General features: G+C 41.1%; 2 protein-coding genes across 2 annotated transcripts; both read right to left on the minus strand.

The window, feature by feature from the left end:
* Positions 1 to 10,220: 10,220 nt before the first annotated feature.
* Positions 10,221 to 12,882, minus strand: LOC146246835 (low choriolytic enzyme-like). The gene is made up of 8 exons (XM_084683026.1): positions 12,797 to 12,882; positions 12,609 to 12,681; positions 12,100 to 12,255; positions 11,757 to 11,877; positions 11,486 to 11,664; positions 11,225 to 11,306; positions 10,952 to 11,076; positions 10,221 to 10,843 (listed from the first exon to the last, which is right to left on the minus strand). Coding segments are annotated over exons 1-8 (813 nt in total). The 5' UTR covers positions 12,872 to 12,882; the 3' UTR covers positions 10,221 to 10,841.
* Positions 12,883 to 14,646: 1,764 nt separating this feature from the next.
* LOC146246836 (high choriolytic enzyme 1-like) lies at positions 14,647 to 17,077 on the minus strand. Its single transcript, XM_084683027.1, has 9 exons — positions 17,060 to 17,077; positions 16,873 to 16,971; positions 16,575 to 16,649; positions 16,302 to 16,457; positions 15,944 to 16,064; positions 15,483 to 15,661; positions 15,174 to 15,255; positions 14,956 to 15,080; positions 14,647 to 14,772 (listed from the first exon to the last, which is right to left on the minus strand). Coding segments are annotated over exons 3-9 (708 nt in total). The 5' UTR covers positions 16,618 to 16,649; positions 16,873 to 16,971; positions 17,060 to 17,077; the 3' UTR covers positions 14,647 to 14,770.
* Between the last annotated feature and the right edge of the window lie 1,300 nt (positions 17,078 to 18,377).

An 18,377-nucleotide genomic window follows, 5' to 3' on the forward strand; every position in this document is an offset into this window, starting at 1 on the left:
CACACACTCTGACGGCTGTCAAAATTGGTGACCTATGTGGTAATGGCTCTATGATGACTCTAATTCCGAAAACATGGATCCAGATTAGTGTGAATTGATGAAATAACTACCCCAAACCATCTTTCGAAGTGTTAATACATTTGGGAAGCAGTTAGGGTGGGAACACACATTCTAAAAAAACGAATTATTTTCCGTGGGTCACACATTCTGACGGCCGTCAGAAATGGTGACCTATGTGGTAATGGCTCTATTATGACTCTAAATCAAAAAAAAGGCTCCAGATTAGTGTGAAATAACTACCCAAAAGCATTTTTCGAAGTGGTAACATTTCGGAAGCAGTTAGGTTGGGAACACACATTCTTTAAAAAAATGTTATTTTTTTGTGGGTCACACATTCTGACGGCCGTCAGAAATGGTGACCTATGTGGTAATGGCTCTATGATGACAATAAATCCCCCCCAAAATGCTCCAAATTAGTGTGAAATGATAAAATAACTACCCCAAACCATCTTCCGAAGTTTTAATACATTTGGGAAGCAATTTGGGTGGGAACACACATGCTTAAATCCTTTTGTTTGCGGGTCACACATTCTGACGGCTGTCAGAAATGGTGACCTATGTGGTAATGGCTCTATGATGACTCTAGTTCCGAAAACATGGATCCAGATTAGTGTGAATTGATGAAATAACTACCCCAAACCATCTTTCGAAGTGTTAATACATTTGGGAAGCAGTTAGGGTGGGAACACACATTAAAAAAAACGAATTATTTTCCGTAGGTCACACATTCTGACGGCCGTCAGAAATGGTGACCTATGTGGTAATGGCTCTATGAAGACTCTAGTTCCGAAAACATGGCTCCAGATTAGTGTGAATTGATGAAATAACTACCCCAACCATCTTTCGAAGTTTTAATACATTTGGGAAGCAGTTAGGGTGGGAACACACATGCTTAAATCCTTTTGTTTGCGGGTCACACACTCTGACGGCTGTCAAAATTGGTGACCTATGTGGTAATGGCTCTATGATGACTCTAATTCCGAAAACATGGATCCAGATTAGTGTGAATTGATGAAATAACTACCCCAAACCATCTTTCGAAGTGTTAATACATTTGGGAAGCAGTTAGGGTGGGAACACACATTCTAAAAAAACGAATTATTTTCCGTGGGTCACACATTCTGACGGCCGTCAGAAATGGTGACCTATGTGGTAATGGCTCTATTATGACTCTAAATAAAAAAAAGGCTCCAGATTAGTGTGAAATAACTACCCAAAAGCATTTTTCGAAGTGGTAACATTTCAGAAGCAGTTAGGTTGGGAACACACATTCTTAAAAAAAATGATATTTTTTTGTGGGTCACACATTCTGACGGCCGTCAGAAATGGTGACCTATGTGGTAATGGCTCTATGATGACTCTAAATCGGAAAAAAGGCTCCAGAATAGTGTTAAATTGATAAAATAACAACCCCAAACCATCTTTCGAAGTATTAATACATTTGGGAATAAGTTACTGAGGGAACACACATTCTTACAAAATCGTTTTATTTTTTTGGTGGGTCACACATTCTGACGGCCGTCAGAAATGGTGACCTATGTGGTAATGGCTTTATGATGACTCTAAATCGGAAAACATGGTTCCAGATGAGTATTAAATTGTTGAAATAAAAACCCTTAACCCTCTTTCACAGTTAATACATTTGGGAAGCAGTTACGGAGGGAACAAACATTCTTAAATAATCGTTTAATTTTTTGGGTGGGTCACACATTCTGACGGCCGTCAGAAATGGTGACCTATGCGGTAATGGCTCTATGATGACTCTAAATCGGAAAACATGGTTCCAGATGAGTATTAAATTGTTGAAATAACAACCCTTAACCCTCTTTCACAGTTAATAGATTTGGGAAGCAGTTACGGAGGGAACAAACATTCTTAAATAATCGTTTAATTTTTTGGGTGGGTCACACATTCTGACGGCCGTCAGAAATGGTGACCTATGCGGTAATGGCTCTATGATGACTCTAAATCGGAAAAAAGGCTCCAGAATAGTGTTAAATTGATAAAATAACAACCCCAAACCATCTTTCGAAGTATTAATACATTTGGGAATTAGTTACGGAGGGAACACACATTCTTACAAAATCGTTTTATTTTTTGGGTGGGTCACACATTCTGACAGCCGTCAGAAATGGTGACCTATGTGGTAATGGCTCTATGATGACTCTTAATCGTAAACAATTTCTCCAGATGAGTGTGAATTAATGAACTAACTACTCCCAGCCATCTTTCGAAGTTTTAATACTTTTGGGAAGCAGTTACGGAGGGAACAAATATTCTTAAATTTATTTTTTATTTTTTTGGTGGGTCACACATTCTGACGGCCGTCAGAAATGGTGACCTATGTGGTAACGGCTCTATGATGACTCTAAATTGGAAACCTGGCTCCAGAATAGTGTTAAATTGATAAAATAACAACCCCAAACCATCTTTCGAAGTGTTAATACATTTGGGAAGCAGTTAGGGTGGGAACACACATTCTAAAAAAACGAATTATTTTCCGTGGGTCACACATTCTGACGGCCGTCAGAAATGGTGACCTATGTGGTAATGGCTCTATTATGACTCTAAATCAAAAAAAAGGCTCCAGATTAGTGTGAAATAACTACCCAAAAGCATTTTTCGAAGTGGTAACATTTCGGAAGCAGTTAGGTTGGGAACACACATTCTTAAAAAAAATGATATTTTTTTGTGGGTCACACATTCTGACGGCCGTCAGAAATGGTGACCTATGTGGTAATGGCTCTATTATGACTCTAAATCGGAAAAAAGGCTCCAGAATAGTGTTAAATTGATAAAATAACAACCCCAAACCATCTTTCGAAGTATTAATACATTTGGGAATAAGTTACTGAGGGAACACACATTCTTACAAAATCGTTTTATTTTTTTGGTGGGTCACACATTCTGACGGCCGTCAGAAATGGTGACCTATGTGGTAATGGCTTTATGATGACTCTAAATCGGAAAACATGGTTCCAGATGAGTATTAAATTGTTGAAATAAAAACCCTTAACCCTCTTTCACAGTTAATACATTTGGGAAGCAGTTACGGAGGGAACAAACATTCTTAAATAATCGTTTAATTTTTTGGGTGGGTCACACATTCTGACGGCCGTCAGAAATGGTGACCTATGCGGTAATGGCTCTATGATGACTCTAAATCGGAAAACATGGTTCCAGATGAGTATTAAATTGTTGAAATAACAACCCTTAACCCTCTTTCACAGTTAATAGATTTGGGAAGCAGTTACGGAGGGAACAAACATTCTTAAATAATCGTTTAATTTTTTGGGTGGGTCACACATTCTGACGGCCGTCAGAAATGGTGACCTATGCGGTAATGGCTCTATGATGACTCTAAATCGGAAAAAAGGCTCCAGAATAGTGTTAAATTGATAAAATAACAACCCCAAACCATCTTTCGAAGTATTAATACATTTGGGAATTAGTTACGGAGGGAACACACATTCTTACAAAATCGTTTTATTTTTTGGGTGGGTCACACATTCTGACAGCCGTCAGAAATGGTGACCTATGCGGTAATGGCTCTATGATGACTCTTAATCGTAAACAATTTCTCCAGATGAGTGTGAATTAATGAACTAACTACTCCCAGCCATCTTTCGAAGTTTTAATACTTTTGGGAAGCAGTTACGGAGGGAACAAATATTCTTAAATTTATTTTTTATTTTTTTGGTGGGTCACACATTCTGACGGCCGTCAGAAATGGTGACCTATGTGGTAACGGCTCTATGATGACTCTAAATTGGAAACCTGGCTCCAGAATAGTGTTAAATTGATAAAATAACAACCCCAAACAGTCTTTCGAAGTATTAATACATTTGGGAATTAGTTACTGAGGGAACACACATTCTTACAAAATCGTTTTATTTTTTTGGTGGGTCACACATTCTGACGGCCGTCAGAAATGGTGACCTATGTGGTAATGGCTTTATGATGACTCTAAATCGGAAAAAAGGCTCCAGATTAGTGTTAAATTGATAAAATAACAACCCCAAACCATCTTTCGAAGTATTAATACATTTGGGAATAAGTTACTGAGGGAACACACATTCTTACAAAATCGTTTTATTTTTTTGGTGGGTCACACATTCTGACAGCCGTCAGAAATGGTGACCTATGTGGTAATGGCTTTATGATGACTCTAAATCGGAAAACATGGTTCCAGATGAGTATTAAATTGTTGAAATAACAACCCTTAACCCTCTTTCACAGTTAATACATTTGGGAAGCAGTTACGGAGGGAACAAACATTCTTAAATAATCGTTTAATTTTTTGGGTGGGTCACACATTCTGACGGCCGTCAGAAATGGTGACCTATGTGGTAATGGCTCTATGAAGACTCTAGTTCCGAAAACATGGCTCCAGATTAGTGTGAATTGATGAAATAACTACCCCAACCATCTTTCGAAGTTTTAATACATTTGGGAAGCAGTTAGGGTGGGAACACACATGCTTAAATCCCTTTGTTTGCGGGTCACACACTCTGACGGCTGTCAAAATTGGTGACCTATGTGGTAATGGCTCTATGATGACTCTAATTCCGAAAACATGGATCCAGATTAGTGTGAATTGATGAAATAACTACCCCAAACCATCTTTCGAAGTGTTAATACATTTGGGAAGCAGTTAGGGTGGGAACACACATTCTAAAAAAACGAATTATTTTCCGTGGGTCACACATTCTGACGGCCGTCAGAAATGGTGACCTATGTGGTAATGGCTCTATTATGACTCTAAATCAAAAAAAAGGCTCCAGATTAGTGTGAAATAACTACCCAAAAGCATTTTTCGAAGTGGTAACATTTCGGAAGCAGTTAGGTTGGGAACACACATTCTTTAAAAAAATGTTATTTTTTTGTGGGTCACACATTCTGACGGCCGTCAGAAATGGTGACCTATGTGGTAATGGCTCTATGATGACTCTAAATCGGAAAAAAAGCTCCAGAATAGTGTTAAATTGATAAAATAACAACCCCAAACCATCTTTCGAAGTATTAATACATTTGGGAATAAGTTACTGAGGGAACACACATTCTTACAAAATCGTTTTATTTTTTTGGTGGGTCACACATTCTGACGGCCGTCAGAAATGGTGACCTATGTGGTAATGGCTTTATGATGACTCTAAATCGGAAAACATGGTTCCAGATGAGTATTAAATTGTTGAAATAACAACCCTGAACCCTCTTTCACAGTTAATACATTTGGGAAGCAGTTACGGAGGGAACAAACATTCTTAAATAATCGTTTAATTTTTTGGGTGGGTCACACATTCTGACAGCCGTCAGAAATGGTGACCTATGTGGTAATGGCTCTAAGATGACTCTAAATGGGAAAAATGGCTCCAGATTAGTGTTAAATTGATAAAATAAGAACCCCAAACCATCTTTCGAAGTATTAATACATTTGGGAATAAGTTACTGAGGGAACACACATTCTTACAAAATCGTTTTATTTTTTTGGTGGGTCACACATTCTGACGGCCGTCAGAAATGGTGACCTATGTGGTAATGGCTTTATGATGACTCTAAATCGGAAAACATGGTTCCAGATGAGTATTAAATTGTTGAAATAACAACCCTTAACCCTCTTTCACAGTTAATACATTTGGGAAGCAGTTACGGAGGGAACAAACATTCTTAAATAATCGTTTAATTTTTTGGGTGGGTCACACATTCTGACGGCCGTCAGAAATGGTGACCTATGCGGTAATGGCTCTATGATGACTCTAAATCCGAAAACATGGATCCAGATTAGTGTGAATTGATGAAATAACTACCCCAAACCATCTTTCGAAGTGTTAATACATTTGGGAAGCAGTTAGGGTGGGAACACACATGCTTAAATCCCTTTGTTTGCGGGTCACACACTCTGACGGCTGTCAAAATTGGTGACCTATGTGGTAATGGCTCTATGATGACTCTAATTCCGAAAACATGGGTCCAGATTAGTGTGAATTGATGAAATAACTACCCCAAACCATCTTTCGAAGTGTTAATACATTTGGGAAGCAGTTAGGGTGGGAACACACATTCTAAAAAAACGAATTATTTTCCGTGGGTCACACATTCTGACGGCCGTCAGAAATGGTGACCTATGTGGTAATGGCTCTATTATGACTCTAAATCAAAAAAAAGGCTCCAGATTAGTGTGAAATAACTACCCAAAAGCATTTTTCAAAGTGGTAACATTTCGGAAGCAGTTAGGTTGGGAACACACATTCTTTAAAAAAATGTTATTTTTTTGTGGGTCACACATTCTGACGGCCGTCAGAAATGGTGACCTATGTGGTAATGGCTCTATGATGACTCTAAATCGGAAAAAAGGCTCCAGAATAGTGTTAAATTGATAAAATAACAACCCCAAACCATCTTTCGAAGTATTAATACATTTGGGAATTAGTTACGGAGGGAACACACATTCTTACAAAATCGTTTTATTTTTTGGGTGGGTCACACATTCTGACAGCCGTCAGAAATGGTGACCTATGTGGTAATGGCTTTATGATGACTCTAAATCGGAAAACATGGTTCAAGATGAGTATTAAATTGTTGAAATAACAACCCTTAACCCTCCTTCACAGTTAATACATTTGGGAAGCAGTTACGGAGGGAACAAACATTCTTAAATAATCGTTTAATTTTTTTGGTGGGTCACACATTCTGACAGCCGTCAGAAATGGTGACCTATGTGGTAATGGCTCTAAGATGACTCTAAATGGGAAAAATGGCTCCAGATTAGTGTTAAATTGATAAAATAAGAACCCCAAACCATCTTTCGAAGTATTAATACATTTGGGAATAAGTTACTGAGGGAACACACATTCTTACAAAATCGTTTTATTTTTTTGGTGGGTCACACATTCTGACGGCCGTCAGAAATGGTGACCTATGTGGTAATGGCTTTATGATGACTCTAAATCGGAAAACATGGTTCCAGATGAGTATTAAATTGTTGAAATAACAACCCTTAACCCTCTTTCACAGTTAATACATTTGGGAAGCAGTTACGGAGGGAACAAACATTCTTAAATAATCGTTTAATTTTTTGGGTGGGTCACACATTCTGACGGCCGTCAGAAATGGTGACCTATGCGGTAATGGCTCTATGATGACTCTAAATCCAAAAACATGGATCCAGATTAGTGTGAATTGATGAAATAACTACCCCAAACCATCTTTCGAAGTGTTAATACATTTGGGAAGCAGTTAGGGTGGGAACACAAATTCTAAAAAAACGAATTATTTTCCGTGGGTCACACATTCTGACGGCCGTCAGAAAAGGTGACCTATGTGGTAATGGCTCTATGAAGACTCTAGTTCCGAAAACATGGATCCAGATTAGTGTGTATTGATGAAATAACTACCCCAAACCATCTTTCGAAGTGTTAATAAATTTGGGAAGCAGTTAGGGTGGGAACACACATTAAAAAAAAAAGAATTATTTTCCGTAGGTCACACATTCTGACGGCCGTCAGAAATGGTGACCTATGTGGTAATGGCTCTATGAAGACTCTAGTTCCGAAAACATGGCTCCAGATTAGTGTGAATTGATTAAATAACTACCCCAACCATCTTTCGAAGTTTTAATACATTTGGGAAGCAGTTAGGGTGGGAACACAAAAGCTTAAATCCTTTTGTTTGCGGGTCACACACTCTGACGGCTGTCAAAATTGGTGACCTATGTGGTAATGGCTCTATGATGACTCTAATTCCGAAAACATGGATCCAGATTAGTGTGAATTGATGAAATAACTACCCCAAACCATCTTTCGAAGTGTTAATACATTTGGGAAGCAGTTAGGGTGGGAACACACATTCTAAAAAAACGAATTATTTTCCGTGGGTCACACATTCTGACGGCCGTCAGAAATGGTGACCTATGTGGTAATGGCTCTATTATGACTCTAAATCGAAAAAAGGCTCCAGATTAGTGTGAAATAACTACCCAAAAGCATTTTTCGAAGTGTTAACATTTCGGAAGCAGTTAGGGTGGCAACAAACATTTTTTTTTTAAACTAATTATTTTCCGTGGGTCACACATTCTGACGGCCGTCAGAAATGGTGACCTATGTGGTCATGGTTCCAAGATTACTTCAAATCCCCCCCACAATGCTCCAAATTAGTGTGAAATTATAAAATAACTAATCCAAACCATCTTTTGAAGTTTTTATACATTTGGGATGCAGTTTGGGTGGGAACACACATGCTTAAATCCTTTTGTTTGCGGGTCACACATTCTGATGGCCGTCAGAAATTGTGACCTATGTGGTATAGGCTCTATGATGACTCTAAATCGAAAAAAGGCTCCAGATTAGTGTGAAATAACTACCCAAAAGCATTTTTCGAAGTGTTAACATTTGGGAAGCAGTTAGGTTGGGAACACATATTCTTAAAAAAAACGATATTTTTTTGTGGGTCACACATTCCGACGGCCGTCAGAAATGGTGACCTATGTGGTATAGGCTCTATGATGACTCTAAATCCCCCAAAAAATGCTCCAGATTAGTGTGAAATAACTACCCCAAAGCATCTTTCGAAGTTTTAATACATATGTGAAGTAGTTTGGGTGGGAACACACATGCTTAAATCCTTTTGTTTGTGGGTCACACACTCTGACGGCCGTCAGAAATGGTGACCTATGTGGTAATGGCTCTATGATGATTCTAAATCCCCCAAAAAATGCTCCAGATTAGTGTGAAATTATAAAATAACTACCCCAAACCATCTTTCGAAGTGTTAATACATTTGGGAAGCAGTTAGGGTGGGAACACACATTCTAAAAAAACGAATTATTTTCCGTGGGTCACACATTCTGACGGCCGTCAGAAATGGTGACCTATGTGGTCATGGTTCTAAGATTACTCTAAATCCCCCCCAAAATGCTCCAAATTAGTGTGAATTGATCAAATAACTACCCCAAACCATCTTTCGAAGTTTTAATACATTTGGGAAGCAGTTTGGGTGGGAACACACATGCTTAAATCCTTTTGTTTGCGGGTCACACAATCTGACGGCTGTCAGAAATGGTGACCTATGTGGTAATGGCTCTATGATGACTCTAGTTCCGAAAACAGGGATCCAGATTAGTGTGAATTGATGAAATAACTACCCCAAACCATCTTTCGAAGTGTTAATACATTTGGGAAGCAGTTAGGGTGGGAACACACATTCTAAAAAAAAAAACGATATGTTTTTGTGGGTCACACATTCTGACGGCCGTCAGAAATGGTGACCTATGTGGTATTGGCTCTATGATGACTCTAAATCCGAAAAATTTGCCCCAGATTAGTGTGAATTGATTAAATAACTACCCCAACCATCTTTCGAAGTTTTAATACATTTGGGAAGCAGTTAGGGTGGGAACACACATAAAAAAAAAAACTATATATTTTTTATGGGTCACACATTCTGACGGCCGTCAGAAATTGTGACATATGTGTTATTGGCTCTATGATGACTCTAAATCCCGAAAAAAATGATCTAGATTAGTGTGAAATAACTACCCAAAAGCATTTTTCGAAGTGTTAATACATTTGGGAAGCAGTTAGGATGGGAACACACATTCTTAAAAAAAAAGATATGTTTTTGTCGGTCACACATTCTGACGGCCGTCAGAAATGGTGACCTATGTGGTAAAGGCTCTATGATGACTCTAATTCCGAAAACATGGCTCCAGATTAGTGTGAATTGATGAAATAACTATCCCAACCATCTTGCGAAGTTTTAATACATTTGGGAAGCAGTTTGGGTGGGAACACACATGCTTAAATCCTTTTGTTTGTGGGTCACACATTCTGACGGCATTCAGAAATGGTGACCTCTGTGGTAATGGCTCTATGATGACTCTAAATCGGAAAAAATGGCGCCAGATTAGTGTGAATCGATTAAATAACTACCACAAACTCTTTCGAAGTGTTAATACCTTTGGGAAGCAGTTACTGTGGGAACAAACATTATTCAAAAATATTTTTTTGTTGTGGGTCACACATTCTGACGGCCGTCAGAAATGATGACCTCTGTGGTAATAGCTCTATGATGACTCTCGTTCAGAAACAATGGCTCCAGATTAGTCTGAATCGATGAAATAACTACCCCAAACAATCTTTCGAAGTTTTAATACCTTTGGGAAGCATTTAGGTGGGAACACACATACTTTAAAAATATTATTTGGAAGAAAAAAAAATGTGGGTCACACTCTGACGGCCGTCAGAAATGGTGACCTTTGTGGTAATGGCTCTATGAGGACTCTAAATCAGAAACAATGGCTCCAGATTAGCGTGAATCATTTAGATAACTACCCCAAACCATCTTTCGATGTTTTAATACCTTTGGGAAGCAGTTACGGTGGGAACACACATACTTAAAAAAACTTTTTTTAATGTATTTTTTTTGTGGGTCACACATTCTGACGGCCGTCAGAAATGTTGTCCTCTATTGTAATGGTTATATGAGGACTATAATTCGGAAACAATGGCTCCTGTTTCAAGGGCATTTTGCTGTCTGTCCACGTTAACTGAACATATATAAAATATGCAGTGTCGTTTTTGTTGTTAACTAATCTATGGTTCTTCGTCTGAGTATAAAAAGGCATAATACAATATTTAAGGTTTTGAATCTACACAGATTGGTGATTTCCATATTTTTATTGTGTTGATCACACAGTCCAGATGGTAACAGGCTATTTGAATGAATATGCGGTGGGTACTTCAACATAAATGGACTTCTCAGTCAGATGAAGGCAGATTAGATGTTTCTGAGAGGGAAAGAAAGGGAAAAAAGCGTACACAATTTAGCTGTAGAACCACATGATTTGTGTTTAAGTTAACTGAGCATCTTGTGAGGGAAGGTTGGATAAACTCACAGCACTTGTACAGTGAGATGAGCCTGATGATGTCATTCCTGCTCATCTCAGTGGCTTCACCAAAGGCCAGGTTTCCGTTGGGGATGGGCACCATGGTGGGTTTGTTGTTTTTGGAGAAGGCATACCTAGAAAACCACAGTACCCACAATCCACCACTCTTTATACAGCAGGGTGAAATGGATCTTGTTCTCAGTGCTCTGTGAATCACTTGTTTTTAGGGTTTAAGTAGTTTGAGATTCACTTTTAGAGATTACATAGGAATGTGTGACTGACCTATGGTACTGCATCACTGAGTTGTAGTCATAGGGAGTGCCCTGGTTCAGAGTGGCGATCTTGTCATAGGCAAACTTGTAACCTGATGGAAAGAGATCACTTTTCCAGTACTGACAGGATTAAACATACTCATAAAGTGAGAGCAAGCTAACAAGAAAGAAAGAGAGTGATAAAGAGAAACAGGCACGTTGGGAGTAGGTGAGAGTGAGAAATGTGGACACCAGATGGAGAGGACAGAAGTGTTGTTCTTGTGTTACTCACTATCTATGATGTTTTCCCAGTAGATCCTAATGTGGTTGTCCCTGTCAGAGCGTGTCTGCTCGTGGTTGAAGCCCAGGGCGTGCAGAAGCTCGTGCTGAACCGTGCCGTGGTACAGGCAGCCCTGACGATCCAGAGACACAGTCTGGCCACCACCACGACGACCAACATAGGAGGAACACCTGCGAAGAGGAGGCGAAGCCACTGGAATTCTAAACCTCAGATTATAAATTGTAGGTGATATGTTGTTTATATGGTAATCTGTAGCACTTACCCGCTACGCGGCTCAATGCTGAGGTAGTCCCTGTCACTGTTGCGGTAAGGTCTGAAGCGTATGCAGGAGACGGAGGAGAAGGACTCCAGACCTCTTTCAATGATGGACCTCTCCCTGGAGGCTGGCAGAGGAGAGAGGAGTATAGAGCAGGGGGAGGAAAAGTGAGAAAGGAGGCATGAAAAGGAGCAGGTAGAGGAGCGAGGAGAAGGATTTATCAAGGGGGAGGATGAGAGAGGGTCCGTTAAAAAGCCTCAGAACAGGCCTGCTGCTGACAGGGGTTTCAAGATATTTGTCCTAATAGTAAATTCCATCTGGAGTATAGCCATGCAGTACTGTGACATACAGTACTGGTTGGAGATGTAGTAGGGAACGTAGACATTTCCGTCTGTAAACTTTCCCCACATGCAGCCACGGGAGGTGCAAGGGTCAGCGTTCCTCTCAGCCTCGGAGTCCACAGCGATGTCACCCTCAACCAGGATAGGTCCATCCAGGTCAGGGACTGGGGGGAACAGCGCAAAGGAATGACAGTGGGTAGAAGGTAGTCATTCTATCTAATAAGAGAAGCATATGTTAGAGGATTAATAGACTCTAACCAATGGGAAAACGGTATGTTAGAGCAGTGGTTCTAAAAGTGGGGTCCGCGAACCATAGTCAGGGGGTCCGCAAACAATAGCCAGGGGTTCCGCGAAATAATTTTCCATAAATTGTAAAATTGTGGATTCAAGAGCACAAACGGTATGCTGAATGGGTGTTACGATTATGGGGGGGTCCCTGGCCCCAAAACGTTTGAGAACCCCTGTGTTAGAGAACTGGCAGACTCTAACAGTGCATGTTGAGAGTCAGCAGTCTTACCCCTATTTCTATTGGCTCTCTCCAGCAGCACAGACACAGGCAGACCCTCTGACAGTTTGACAGAAGTCTCTTCCTTCAGATGACAGAAATGCAAAAGAAGATATGAATATGATATTAATATCAAGTTATATTAATAGGTGTAGCTGTAGAAATGTTTCTGAGGTACGGTGTGTGTCCAGCAGGTCTACCTCTGTGAGCTCCTCGGCCCAGACAGAGACCAGCAGCAGGGCCAGAAACGCCCAGAAAAACCTGAACACAAACATGTTGCAGCTACGGACCTGCAGAACATCAAAAACACGGATCAGATGTGGTCAGTGGAAACACTTGCATACAGCACTCTGCCCGCTGTCTGGCACAAAGACTCACCTTGCAGCTTCTGCAAGTAGGTGTGAGGAAGGTCAGCGCAGCCAGCCTCTTATATGGTTCCCTCAGGTACACGTGTCAATTCCTGAGCAGCCAGGGAATCCCAGCATGCATCATCAGGTGGTAGTGTTCCCCCCAGGAACACCTGTTGATAAAGATAATCACGTACAAGGAGGAGGGGGGAACACCAGAGTGCTGACAGGTCAATTTGTTGATCTAACCAAGGAGACTGGTTGTGGTGTGTTTGACTCAGTTAAGCATAAGGGCGGGCACCCCGGTAGATCACCAGATAAGTGCATGTAGGGGGGGAGGGGGGTCAGATGGCTGAGCGGTTAGGGAATCAGGCTACCACTCAGAAGGTTTCCGGTTCGATTCTGGCCGTGACAAGTGACGTTGTGTCCCTGGGCAAGGAACTTCACCCTACTTGCCTCTGGGGTTTGTCCCTGTACTTACTGTAAGTCGCTCTGGATAAGAGTGTCTGCTAAATGAGTGAATGTAAGTGTAAATGTAAATGTAGCGTGTCAACTGAGTTTTTACCACAGAGGCCTTACCGCAGCAGTTCATTAGTACATTTTATGGTAGATCTCTCGACTTCTCTGAGTCATACAGCTTTCTGGTCAACTACTTATATTAACTTGATATTGAATGACTATTGGACATAGGCAGTGCCAATTGTACTTTAGATATATGTTTAGACACTGTATATTACTGGTGGTTTCTATTCACATGGCTTTTTAAAGTTTTTTTATTGCTTGGACTCATGCCATCATTGATCAAAAATAACTTTTTACCTGTTAAGTACATTCTTCATCTGTAGTTTTCAAGTCAGAGTTTCCCCTCAGGTACATGTGTCCATACCTGAGCAGCCTCTAGGGAATCCAAGCATCAAGTTGTAGTGTCCCCCCCCCACACACACACACACAAACACACTAGCTACAGGTAGGACAGAGACTTCAGTTCTGCTGCCGTATAAACAGGAACAAGAGTTCCTACTTTGCTGTTCCTGCAAGTGGAAATACAGGAATATGTTTCAGTCAGCCTTTTATTTAGGGTGGAACTCTCTGGCCAGCCCACAGCTTCACATGTTGATAACGGACGTTCAACCACAGAGAAGGTAGAGGACAGTCACACCTGAGGTGGGGGGTGATCACCACAGGACAGCAGTTGGGAACTGAACTCTGAAAAGCCTTGGGAAGCCTGGGAAACCCAGCATACGTTTGATGGGCACACAGCCACATCTTGTTTTTCATAGCTCTGAGTAGCTTCTGTTATTCACAGATCGGCCTTTGTGAAGGACATCAAAACTTGTATTGTGTTTTATGGATTCTGTTACTAACCTGTATCGTACATAGACTCAACTAAGAAACTTTTTGGGTATTTATCAACTGTCTATACCTGGGTGTTGAATAGAATAGAACATTTTGAATGATAGTCATGTATGATTGTCTGGATGTCATGTTCTACTCGGGAAGTGAGCTGCTTCTCCATGTTATTTCTTAATGGTACACTTTTTAAATGGTGGTTATACACAATGTGAATTGCAAATATAAGTATAGGACAATTTCACAGTGTATAGTGTGGATAATATCTTGTCTACATCCATGTGAAACTGGTCATGACATAATATTGTGCATGATGAAGTAAACACAAACGTATAATAATGAGTACAGTCCCATTTCAGATTTCCTTTGCTCAGATTTATTAGGTTGAAGTAAAGTAAAGTTAAGTCATGAAATTAATTTGTTTCGCTGGATATCCACCACCAGGGGGCCTTGAGTCCACAGAAGACGTCAAAACATTTCTAAAAGAGGGGGAGAAAGAGAGAGATAGTCATTCAAACTATCTCATGTTTTGCAACTTAACATAGAGCTGTGGAGTTTGACGTTATATTGCATGGAACAGTTGTCATGTATGTAAACCCTCAACCTTCCTCTTTGGTCTCAGGGTCATAACACAACTCTGTAAGCTAGATCCAAGAACTCACAGCACTGGTAGAGTCTGTTTATCCTGGTGATGTCGTTTTGGCTCATTTGGGTGGCCTTGCCAAAGGAGACGTTGCTGTTGGGGATGGGCACCATGGTGGGCTGTCCATTCATAGAGAAGGCATACCTAGAAAGGACATTTCCACATCAGAATGCATTATTCTCTGTGAAGCAAACCAGGAGTCACAGCCGAGGCTCTATGTTGGTGTGTGTGTGTTACCTCTCATACTGCATCACAGAGTTGTAGTCATAGGGAGTTCCCTGGTTCAGAGTGGCGATCTTGTCAAAGTTGTACCTCATGTCTGGTAGACAATTATATGGATAGATAGAGACAGGAGGGTAAGTGAGGAGGAGAAAGATCAGATATGTTGAGTGAGCGTTTTACGACCATAGTGTAAAATTAAAATCGAGACGTCGGATGATGAAGAGTGAATGACAGATAGGTTGATGTTGTGTTTTTCTCACTATCAATTACGTTTTTTACCAGTAGACTCGGGGTGCGACCCCCCTTTCTGTACTGCACACTCACTAGACTGGACGTTCTGCAGCAACACCCTAATGTGGTTGTCCCTGTCAGAGCGGGTCTGCTCGTGGTTGAAGCCCAGGGCGTGCAGAAGCTCATGCTGAACAGTGCCGTGGTACAGGCAGCCGCTGCGAGCCAGAGACACAGTCTGGGCACCACCCTGACGGCCAACATAGGAGTAGCACCTTGAAGGGAAAGAGGAGTAAGATGGAGAAGGGAAGGAGTAAGGGGAGGACAAAATATGGTAGGAGAAGTAGCCAATGGAAAAGGAGCATGAAGAGGATAAAGAGGAGGAGGAAGAGTTAATGAAGTAGGGGCACTTGTGAGGGAGGTTGCTCAATAAGAGAGCCTACATAGCTGGAATGCTGGACCATTGTTTTGTCTGAAGTGTTTACACTTAATGATCCAATTTGGAAGATGTTATTTTACCATGGTAAGCGGCTGCATCTGAATGGATAGGGACTCACCCATCGCGGGACTCGATGCTGAGGTACTCAGAGTCGCCATTCTGGTAAGGTCTGAAGCGGATACAGGAGACGGAGGAGAAGGACTCCAGACCTCTCTCAATGATGGACCTCTCCCTGGAGGCTGGCGGAGAAGGAGAGAGGATGAAAAGAAGCGAGGAGGGATAGAAAAAAAGTAGAAGACAGGAGCAGAATGGACAAGGGGGATGGAGGAGGAGGGAGGCAGAAACCAGGTTGGGACGGAGTACAGATCTTCGCTAAAAGCTTGTTGGGGTTTTATATCTGCTGGTGTCTCTTGTTCTCGTAACCATTCAATGATACAGTAGCTTACTCATCCAAGTGTCCTTAGAAGTGTACTTACAGTAGTGGTTGGTAATGTAGTAAGGAACGTAGACCTTTCCATCGGTCCACTTCCTCCACAGGCAACCACGGGAGGTGCAGGGGTCGGCATTCTTCTCAGCCTCGGAATTAACGGCAATGTCGCCACCAATCAGGAAAGGCTCATCCTTATCAGGGTCTGTGATTGGTGGCATGGGAGCAATGCAAGAGACATCAGGTCTAGCCAATGACAGTTTCAGAAGACAAAATGTACTGCAGCCAACAAGAACCGTTTTTTTTAAGTGGTCAGACTTACTCCTGTTCCTATTGGCTCTCTCCAGCAACTGGGACACAGACATTTCCTCTGATTTGTCCTCTACCACAGCATTCTCTATGAAGAGCACAGAGATTAGTCACAATCATTCACACTCAACATGCAATCAAAGGAAGCCAAAATAGTTACTTTCTTACCTTCCTTCAGAGGACAACACAAGAAGACAGGGAAGAAAAAAAAGAAGTTAATATGGCATAATTAATGTTCTATAAATGGTGTCACTTCTGTCTCTTAATAGGTGTAGCTGTAGAAATGTTTCTGAGGTACGGTGTGTGTCCACCAGGTCTACCTCGGTGAGCTCCTCGGCCCAAACAGAGACCAGCAGCAGGACCAGGACAGCCCAGGAGAATCTGAACACAAACATGTTGCTGCAACGGACCTGCAGAACATCAAAAACACGGGTCGGATGTGGTCAGTGGAAACACTTGCATACAGCACTCTGCCCGCTGTCTGGCACAAAGACTCACCTTGCAGCTTCTGCAAGTAGGTGTGAGGAAGGTCAGCGCAGCCAGCCTCTTATATGGTTCCCTCAGGTACACGTGTCAATTCCTGAGCAGCCAGGGAATCCCAGCATGCATCATCAGGTGGTAGTGTTCCCCCCAGGTACACCTGTTGATAAAGATAAGCACGTACAAGGAGGAGGGGGGAACACCAGAGTGCTGACGGGTCAATTTGTTTTATTGCTTCTGACCTGCAGATTTTTGGACAATCCAGAGAAAACATTGAACCATGGGGAATGTATTAGCAATGTAACCAACATGTTGACTAGTTGTGTTGGTGTAAGTGCTTTAAACTTGAAGTCAAACAGGTGCTACCTTCCAGATGCGCATCTGTCATTTTCAGTCTGCTTCTGCTCCTTCAAAATGTTGAAATTTTATAGGGATGCACCAAATCTAGATTTTTGGGGTTCTGGGCGAATCTGAAACCGAATACCAAATCCTACACCCATACTCAGTCCATTAACGCAGTAAACACATTAATGAAGGAAACAACGTCCACAGCTGTGTATTCGGTGGCCAAGCCACGAAGCGGCAAAGCCACTTAAGTGTTTCTACCTTTTCTTATTATTACACTTCTTCTGCCATTGGAGTCTATGGCAGCCCCTAGAACCATATAGAAAAAGTTGTAAAATTTGGCACACTCATTAAGCATAGTCCCTTCTTTATATTCACTAAGTTTCATGTCACCCATTGGAGCACTCTAGCGCCACCAACTGGTCAAATATGGACTTGTGTTTACACACGTATCATTTGAACCTTAGGAACAATTTTTAAAAATGAGGTACCGTTAGATTCCCTGGATCAAGACGAGTTCAACACACCGTATGACCTGGTTGTACAGATTTTCCGGAATTTCCGTTTTTATCGAAAACCTTTGAAAGCCTACTCCTCCTACAATATTTGTCCAATCTTCCCCAGAATTGGCACACATCATCATCACAGCAACCCTCACTTAAGTTATCAAAAGATATTTGATTTTCAAAACCGTTTGTCCGGTACAGCCAATCACAATCGGCAACAAAGCAACCAAACAAGAAGTTGGGTCATATCTCAGCTAATCTTTGAGAAAACAACAGTACTTTAGATTTGTATTTAGACACTGTATCTTACTGCTGTTTTTATTCGCATGGCTTTTTATAGTTTTTTATTTCTTGGACTCATGCCATCATTGATCAAAAATTACTTTTGAACTTTTAACTACATTCTTCATCTGTAGTTTTCCAGTCTGAGTTGTAAAATAGATGTCGGTTTTAAAATATTCAGTTTTATCAATTGAATCAGTAAT

The sequence above is a fragment of the Hypomesus nipponensis genome, chromosome 19 (genome assembly GCF_054491055.1).
Source record: "Hypomesus nipponensis isolate SF chromosome 19, ASM5449105v1, whole genome shotgun sequence".
NCBI classification, from domain to species: Eukaryota; Metazoa; Chordata; class Actinopteri; order Osmeriformes; family Osmeridae; genus Hypomesus; species Hypomesus nipponensis.

Coding starts and splice junctions, on each gene's coding strand:
- LOC146246835 (XM_084683026.1), bottom strand. CDS start 12,871: ATGTTTGTGTTCAGGTTTTTCTGGGCGTTTCTGGCCCTGCTGCTGGTC. Junction 12,682..12,796: donor GGGCCGAGGAGCTCACAGAG/GTAGACCTGCTG, acceptor TGTCATCTGAAG/GAAGAGACTTCTGTCAAACT. Junction 12,256..12,608: donor GAGAGCCAATAGAAATAGGG/GTAAGACTGCTG, acceptor TGTTCCCCCCAG/TCCCTGACCTGGATGGACCT.
- LOC146246836 (XM_084683027.1), bottom strand. CDS start 16,617: ATGTCTGTGTCCCAGTTGCTGGAGAGAGCCAATAGGAACAGGA. Junction 16,458..16,574: donor GAGAGCCAATAGGAACAGGA/GTAAGTCTGACC, acceptor CACCAATCACAG/ACCCTGATAAGGATGAGCCT. Junction 15,256..15,482: donor GCTGCAGAACGTCCAGTCTA/GTGAGTGTGCAG, acceptor ATTGTCTACCAG/ACATGAGGTACAACTTTGAC.